Here is a 7,644-nt window from a genome sequence, read left to right as displayed (position 1 = left end):
ACCAAAGCTGTTCCCCTGTCATTCTGCGCCTCTGTCCTCTCCCACCTCCACCGCATGGTTCTGAGTGCTGCTCCCATTCACCTCTGAGTTTCTCACCTCCAGCTCTCCCTGTCTCCACCACCAAGGCGTTTGACAGCTGACCTCTCCTCCCAGACGCCCCTGGGTGGGCCCCACAGAAGCTCCCAGGGGCCCTCGGGCTGGCTGCTCTTCAGTCTCCTTTGGTGGGCCACTCCAGCCCTCCCCTCTCCCTGACTCTCAAGGCTCACACACCTGTCTTTAGCCCACTACGTCCAAATGCCCACCCCATGCCTCTCCTCAGTGGCCTCACAGGCACCCCAAACTCATCACAGCCAAACTTGAGATCTTACTAAGATCCCTATTGCTCTTACTTGAGATCCCTCTTCTATGTCCCCATGTCCCCACCCGAAGAAACCCAAAAGTCCTTGAATATCCCCTCCCTCCTAGTCATCAGCGCTCGAGTCTACTGCCAACCCAGGCCTCCAGGCTGCCTGCAGCACTCCAAGCCTCCTGCGGGCCTCACCAAGCCGCTTCTCCCGGAAGACACATCTGCCTCGTGCGCGTAGCTCCGGGGTCTGCTCAGAGTCACTGCCTGCTCCCCAGCCAGCCTTCATGGCCCCCTACCACACCACCTTCCTCTGCCCCCACCGCCCCTCCTCGTGTCCTTTAAGGCAAGTGGCCCAAGCTCTAGTTTTCCAGACTCATTTCTGTTACCTGCCCCTTTGTACCAACCCAGAGTAAACACAATGGTCTACATAAGAGAGCCAAGAAGAAGCCATTCAGAGGAGAGGAACCTACCCAGGGACACACAGCACCATGAGACAGGTTGTCCCCCAGCATGACCAGCACCAGCTGGCTCAGACCCTCTGCCATTCCGACCGGCCTTCCTTCCACTGGCACCCCTGGCCCTGCGCTGGCAGAACTGTGGCCTCCAGCCCTCCCTCTTCAGTCAGCTGCTGCCCAGCCCTCCGGGGCTCTGGGTCCCAGCTCAGCATCAGGAAGGAGGTAGAAGGAGAGAAGGAGACCACAAACTCTGGACAAAAACCGGGACAGACATGAGTGTTCCCTTTTATTATTATTTTATTAATAAATTTAAGAACAGCTCTATGGTCTCTCTTCCCCCCAGAGCAACTAAAACAAACCAAAGGGGGTGTGGCCTGGGGGGCAGAGGGCGCTAGGAGTCATAATCCTCTTCTTCCTCTGCGTCAGGTGCTGAGGCGCCCGGGGGTGCTGGGGGCACAGGCAGGGTCGAGGTGAAGGGCATGAAGGGTGTCGGGGGGCTGCAGGGGAGAGAGCAGTAAAGAAAGATCAGGCCACTCTCTGGTGCCCATCCCGGGCCACTCAGCCCCACCGGGGCATCCCCAGAGCCCACTACCCACTGTACCAACAGGGAGCAAGCCCAGAGAAGGGAAGGACCCAGGGCAGGTCACACTGCCCCACCTAACAGAAGGGGACCTTCTGAGAGCACAGTCCCCAGCCTTGAAGTCTTTCTTAGTTCTTCCTCTTCCATCCCCCAAATGTGCCAAGACCAACAGAACCAAGTGGCCAGGGAGGCCAGGAGAGAGGCCAGGGTCAGTCTTGGGGTCAGTGGGCCCCCTCGGTGCCACTGAGCTGCTTACCTCTGAAAGTGGGCAGGGGGGTGGCTGGCCTGGGGTGGGACCTGTGGTGTCTCCTCTTCTCCGTCACTGTCTGTATCCTCAGATTCATCCTGAGAACAAAGCAGGAATTAGAGACTAGAAGGGCATGGCCCCATCACTGGAAAGCAGGGACAGGAGGCTGACCTCAGTAACCCCAATTTACAAAGAAACCAATACAAAGGTCACAGGTGAGGGACCAGGCCCCCAGCCAGCTCATCCTGGCCTGGTATAGGGCTGCCCTGTCCACCCTGTGGGGCAGAAGCCTAGGGCCTCACTCACCTCCTGCTCTGAGTCTGTCCCTGACAGCTTCTTGTCCTTGCCTTTGCTTCCCATCCCACCGTTCTTCCGGCCACTGCTGCCTGACTTCCGGCCCCTTCGGGAAGGTACAGTACATCTGCCCTCAGGTCTCCCCACTCCTTCACCACTCCCCAGCCATCCCCAAGCCCAGGGGCCTTGGCCTTCCCCACCTGGACACTGGACCCTGGCTCCCTACCTGCGGGGACCCTTGTCCCCATCCATGTGGTTGTCTTCTCCATCCCCCTGCATGTCAGGCACAGATGCCACCAGGTCCTTCAAGAAGTCAAACTGCTGCTCCAGCTCAATGCACTGCTTCCTGGAAGAAGTGGGAAGGGGGTGGCACTCGGATGGGGCCCAGACATCTGAGCCCTCAGCAAGGGACAGTAGGGACTCTGTGGATGTCAGGGGAATGGAACCTGGAAAATTTCCACCCCAACCCTCCTCCTTGGCCAGAACATCCTAGCCCTCCTCCTCAAATCCACAGACCTCACAGAAGCCTACCACTTCCTTATCAGGGCACAGCCTCCCCCAGGTGTGTGAACTCCTGGAGGAAGACCCCAAACCGGGCCCTCTAGGATCGGAGCCACTCACAGGTGGGATGTAGTCATGGTCTTGGCGTTTCGGGACTGGGTCACTTGGCAGGCTTTCTTCAACAGGGACTCCAAGAAAAGCTCGAGCGCCCGAGCTGAGGAGGGTCAAGGAGAACGCGGGGTGGTGGCCCAATCCACAAAAAGCGACCCCGGGGCTTCCGGGCTCCCCCACTCCCCCATCCCGACAGCTCCCGACAGGATACAGATGATGACAGGCACGGCCGCCGCCACCTTCCCAATCTCTTCATCCGTCTGCATGATCTTCTTGATTCGTGCCTGGGGAGGGGACAGACAGCTCGGACCCCTTCGCCTCCGTCCCAGACAAGGTGCTTAAGCCGGGCAGAGAGAGGGAGCATCCCGAGAGAAAGGGGGCGGGGGGCACCCACGCTGGAAGGGCACGGAAGGGGGCGGGGCGTACGGGGCCCCGAACACGGCGATGCGCCCGCCTCCCTAGCCCGGCCTGGGCCGGAGCCTCCCGAGAGCCCGGCCCTTTCCTCCGGGGCCCGCTCACGTGCTCACCGGCGGGAACCGCGCGTTGTACTTCTTCTTCTTGCTCGGCATCTCGGGGCCTCTCCCGCCGCGCCGGGCCCAGCGCCGCCGCCCGCAGCCCCCCGGCACCCGGGCCTGCTCGTAGCCCGTCCGCCGCGGTTCCCCCGGGTCCTGGTGCCGCCGGCTCCGCCCCCTACGCTCCCTACAGGGTCCTAGCGCCGCCGGACAGGACGCCGCCGGCAGGGCCTGAGTGCCCTCCCACTTAGAGCCTCCCGGGCTTGGCGCGTCCGTCCGGGACGGAACCGCCACTCCCGCCCGCCCCCAAGACCTGAAGAGCGAACGTTAGCTCCGCCCCCCGAAGGCCCGCCCCTCCTCGCCTTCCCCGATGGCCCCGCCCCCGACGGCCCCGCCCCTCCCGGCCCCGCCCTGTGCTGCGTTTGTCTATAAAGTTCTTGTTGAGGCGCCGGGATACTAAGATGGCGGCGGCGGCGGCAGCCGTGGCGGGGGCGGGGCGCGGCGGTGGCGGCGGCGCAGAGCCCCGGCAGGAACGGAGCCGGGCCCGGGGCTGGGCCGGCGCCGAGCGCAGCGAAGGCCGGAGGTGACGCTGGGGTTGGCGGGAGGGGGCAGGGCGGGGGCGCAGCTCGGGCCGTGGGCACTAATGGCGGCGGGCGCGGCGGGGCGGAGGCAGGCTCTCCTGCAGCCTCTATCCAGCCTGGGTTCGAGTCCAGGCACCGCCCCGTTGGTCTCGGATCGGACACTGCCCTTTCTCGCCTCAGTGCCCTCGTCTTTAAGTAGGCTGGATAACGCTTGCCGGGAGGCCTGGCCCCATGGGCCCTGCCTCGGTGCTGCGAGGACGTGTGCTTTGCCTTCCTCCATTAAATCCCAGCGCCCGGGAGAGCGGCCAGGCTTTGGCAGGACCAGGAGGCGCAGCTGGGCTGGCGGTTCCCACATTTGAATTCCCATTTCGGTCCTGTCACTCACTGAAGGTGTGACCTGCAGTGAGCCCCTTCTCTCTGAGCTTCGGTTTCCTCGTTTGTAGGTCAGGGAGAGCAGTAATAACACTAACTACATCTATATAGTTTTTGTTCCACCTCAGGCGGTTAATTCTGCACAACTGCTTGTATCGTGGGGATGCGGCAGCCGAGGCCAAGGCCCACACCGTTCAGTTCAGTTCAGTTCAGTTCAGTGCCTGGCACCCCCTAGGACTCAGCAAGTTGAGTCTGTCCCGGCCCTGCCCTGATTCGGTTCCCTCCCGCAGGATGGAACCAGGTGAGGAGCTGGAGGAAGAGGACTCTCCAGGTGGTCGTGAAGATGGCTTCACTGCTGAGCACCTGGCTGCAGAGGCCATGGCAGCTGACATGGACCCCTGGCTGGTGTTTGATGCCCGCATGACACCTGCCACAGAGCTGGATGCCTGGTTGGCCAAGTACCCGCCGTCCCAAGTTACCCGCTATGGGGACCCTGGCTCGCCCAACTCTGAGCCCGTGGGCTGGATTGCAGCATACGGGCAGGGCTACATCCCCAACTCGGGTGATGTGCAGGGCCTGCAGGCTGCCTGGGAAGCTCTGCAGACCAGCGGGCGGCCCGTAACGCCTGGTACCCTGCGCCAGCTGGCCATCACCCACCAAGTGCTCTCTGGCAAATGGCTGATACACCTGGCACCTGGCTTCAAGCTGGACCACGCCTGGGCTGGCATTGCTCGGGCCGTGGTCGAGGGCCGGCTGCAGGTGGCCAAGGTGAGCCCACGGGCCAAGGAGGGGGGGCGGCAGGTCATCTGCGTTTATACAGACGACTTCACGGACCGCTTGGGTGTTCTGGAGGCAGATGCAGCCATCCGTGCGGCAGGCGTGAAGTGTCTGCTTACCTACAAGCCTGACGTCTACACCTACCTGGGCATCTACCGGGCCAACCGCTGGCACCTCTGCCCCACTCTCTATGAGAGCCGTTTCCAGCTGGGGGGCAGTGCCCGTGGCTCCCGTGTGCTGGACCGTGCCAACAATGTGGAACTGACCTAATAGTGCCACATGAGGCAGACGGCCGTTGCCCCGCTGCTGGGGCTGGAGCCTCCGCCTGTCTTCCCCCTCCTTGTCCCATGGAGGCCGAGCCCCTCCAGCTCTGAGGACTGGGTCACTCGGGAACTGCCTGCATCTTCGATCCCTTTGAACTTCTGTCCTGTGTTCGGGCTGACTCCAGTCCCTGCTGGCTGGAGGCAGTGGCTCCCTGAGGGCTGGACCCTCAGCCTCTCTTCGCTGCTGCCTCCCCTCCGTCATCCAGAGCCACAGGCAGGGTGCAGACGCCAGCAGGAGAACCTTCCTTGGCCACCCTCATCCCTGGCTGCACCTCCCCCTCCTCCTGCATCCTCCTTTTCTCTTCCTCTTTCTCAAGAGAGAAAACTAGTGCTTCCAGTCCCTCTCCTCGGGGCCTTCACAGTGCAGGGGCAGAGGTCCTGCGGGCCTGAGCATGCCGTTTTGTTGAGGGAGAGTGGGTGATCGTTCCCACTCCGCCCCCAGCACAGAGAGGGGATGCCAGGGCCAAGGACATGGGGCCTGTCCCTGCCACCTCATAGCCCGCACCACCTTCTTCCTTTCTTTGGCTCCCTTGTCACATGCGTACTCCTGGCATTTCAATAAACCCAGCCTGGGTCTGTGTCTTGAGTGTTTTTTACAATACTGTGTTGGTGGTTACCTGCATTGGTTGGTGTAGAGAGGCAGGGCCAGGAGAGACTGCCCCCTCTGTCCTGATTGCTTTCAGTGGCCAAGCTGGGAATGTCTCTGAGAGCCTCTTCAAAGTCAGTCCTATCTCACCTCCATCCAAGAATCAGAATCAGTTGTTCAGTGATTTCCCATAAATTCAAGGACTTGGCCCAGTAAAGTCTGAGGGACTACTACTAGCCCACAGGGTGTGTTCGTGCCCGTTAGAGAAGGGTACCTCCTTGGTTCTGCCCTGCTTCTCCACCAGGGCACATGGTCCAGTGAGTAGAGGTTGAACTGGGTTTCGACCTGCTTGGCTGAAGTATTCTTGTGCAGTACTCAACCTTAAAAAGCCTTCTAAGTCTTCCCATTTATACTCACCTCCTACCACCCAGACCATCAGAGGCCACCAGTCTGTTTGCAAAGCACTTCCATATGGACTATTTAATTCTCACAACCTATCAGAAGATTTTGGCTCAATTTATGGTCAAGAAAATAGAGACCAAGAGGGGAAGAGAGTTACCTGAGTCATGGGCAGAGAGAGTTAAAAGACTTGTGCCCCAGGAACTTCCTGGTGGTCCAGTGGTTAAGACTCCACCCTCCAATACAGGGGACATGGGTTCAATCCTTGGTTGGAAAACTTAAGATCCAGTGTGCCATGGGGCACCTCAACTAGAGAACCCACGTGGCACATCTAAGATCCAGCCAACACAACTAAAAATAAGTAAACATTTTTTAAAAAGTCACCCTAGTCCTTACCAGGCTGATGGGGGTCTCCAGCCTCACCTAGAGTGAGCTCTTTACAATGCAGCTGGCACGTTCACTCACATTCATCTTCCTGGGCCATGCCCTCTGCTGAGGCTGCAACAGCTTCTGGAAGCTTGGCTCCACACCCCTGGCCACAGCCCTGGCCCTGGCCTTGGCCTTGGTTGGAGGCCAGGGTGTCTGGCAGGGAGCCCCTAGGGATTCGGCTCTCGTGCTGGAACTGACTCAGCCTCCAGCAGCCTCATCGAATTGGAATTTGGAGCAGGGGAGCGGAGATGCCACCAGGCTGACTGAGTGGAAGTAGGTGAGTCATGCTGGCTCGGCCCCTTTCCCAGCTTCCTCCTTCCTGAGCTGAGTCCCCCTCCTGAGCTGAGTCCCCCTCGGCCCAACCCTGGGAAGTCCCCAGCTGAGTGGTCTCCATGTTGGAGCCCTGGGCCCTGCCTCCCTCAGACAATGAGTGTCTTGCACTTGCCCAAACTGAGCCAAGGCCTGGGTGGCTCCTGACCAGGCCTTCGTGGGTCCCACAAAGATGCCCAAGTGCTATCAACACCACCTGGTTCTTCCACAATTAAGCGTTTCCCACACTTAGTCCCTGTGCTCCCTCCTCACGGCCCCACATTAGCCCTTTGCTCACTCTCCCAAACCATTGCCACGTGCCCCATTCTCCCCCTCCCCCCACTGCCAGCTGTCCTGCAGAGCAGCCTCTGTCCAATGTCTGTCCGCTCCCCAAAGCCCGTCTGTGACCCCCCACAGCCTGTGACTTGAGCCCACTCTTGTGCCCGTTATGACCTAGCTGCCCACCCCCAGCTTCCCTCAGGCTCCCCTTTCTGCCCATGCTTGCCATGCTGGAGCCAAGTGGCTCTCTCTTCACCCCCTGGCACACAGCTCTGGGCCTCAGGCTCTTCCTTCTGCTTGAACAACCTGCTTTGCAGCAAGGATCAAGTGGTTCCTTATGTAATCACTGTATTAATGTCTGTCTCTCGCTAGGCCCGCGGACTCTGTGCTCCGTGAAGGCAGGAACAATGGCTAAATCTGAGCCCTGTCCCCAGAGAGCCTTGCACAGTGTGTGGCCAGAGCAACCTTTTCATACGCTATTGAATGAATGAATGACTCAAATCCATCCCCTGCCAGTGCCTCCAGCCTCACCTCCTCCACTCC

At 60.4% G+C, this 7,644-nt stretch overlaps 2 protein-coding genes across 3 annotated transcripts; one reads left to right on the top strand and one right to left on the bottom strand.

Moving 5' to 3' along the window:
* Positions 1-1,080: 1,080 nt before the first annotated feature.
* On the bottom strand, positions 1,081-3,213 carry DRAP1 (DR1 associated protein 1). Of its 2 annotated transcripts, NM_001076214.1 has the most exons (7): positions 3,062-3,207; positions 2,746-2,818; positions 2,544-2,637; positions 2,149-2,268; positions 1,935-2,028; positions 1,638-1,726; positions 1,081-1,298 (listed from the first exon to the last, which is right to left on the bottom strand). In NM_001076214.1, exons 1-7 carry the CDS (start codon positions 3,101-3,103, stop codon positions 1,193-1,195), a joined length of 618 nt encoding a protein of 205 aa, NP_001069682.1. In that variant the 5' UTR covers positions 3,104-3,207; the 3' UTR covers positions 1,081-1,192. The 2 variants fall into 2 exon arrangements, with proteins under 2 accessions (NP_001069682.1, XP_005227218.1); XM_005227161.5 differs by lacking the exon at positions 1,935-2,028 and having other exon boundaries at positions 3,062-3,213.
* Positions 3,214-3,476: 263 nt separating this feature from the next.
* On the top strand, positions 3,477-5,696 carry C29H11orf68 (chromosome 29 C11orf68 homolog). Its single transcript, NM_001105480.2, has 2 exons — positions 3,477-3,629; positions 4,290-5,696. Exons 1-2 carry the CDS (start codon positions 3,508-3,510, stop codon positions 5,044-5,046), a joined length of 879 nt encoding a protein of 292 aa, NP_001098950.2. The 5' UTR covers positions 3,477-3,507; the 3' UTR covers positions 5,047-5,696.
* The last annotated feature ends 1,948 nt before the right edge of the window (positions 5,697-7,644 follow it).

This window comes from Bos taurus, chromosome 29 (genome assembly GCF_002263795.3).
Source record: "Bos taurus isolate L1 Dominette 01449 registration number 42190680 breed Hereford chromosome 29, ARS-UCD2.0, whole genome shotgun sequence".
NCBI lineage: Eukaryota > Metazoa > Chordata > Mammalia > Artiodactyla > Bovidae > Bos > Bos taurus.
Note: the sequence above shows the minus strand (reverse complement) of the source record. Positions and strands in the feature narration are given on the sequence as shown.

Excerpts from the sequence above, each read along its gene's own strand:
- C29H11orf68 (NM_001105480.2), top strand. The coding sequence starts at position 3,508 with ATGGCGGCGGCGGCGGCAGCCGTGGCGGGGGCGGGGCGCGGCGGTGGC. Across the intron at positions 3,630-4,289 it reads GAGCGCAGCGAAGGCCGGAG|GATGGAACCAGGTGAGGAGC; the intron begins GTGACGCTGGGG and ends TCCCTCCCGCAG.
- DRAP1 (NM_001076214.1), bottom strand. The coding sequence starts at position 3,103 with ATGCCGAGCAAGAAGAAGAAGTACAACGCGCGGTTCCCGCCG. Across the intron at positions 2,819-3,061 it reads ACAACGCGCGGTTCCCGCCG|GCACGAATCAAGAAGATCAT; the intron begins GTGAGCACGTGA and ends TCCCCTCCCCAG. Across the intron at positions 2,029-2,148 it reads GGGGACAAGGGTCCCCGCAG|GGGCCGGAAGTCAGGCAGCA; the intron begins GTAGGGAGCCAG and ends ACCTTCCCGAAG.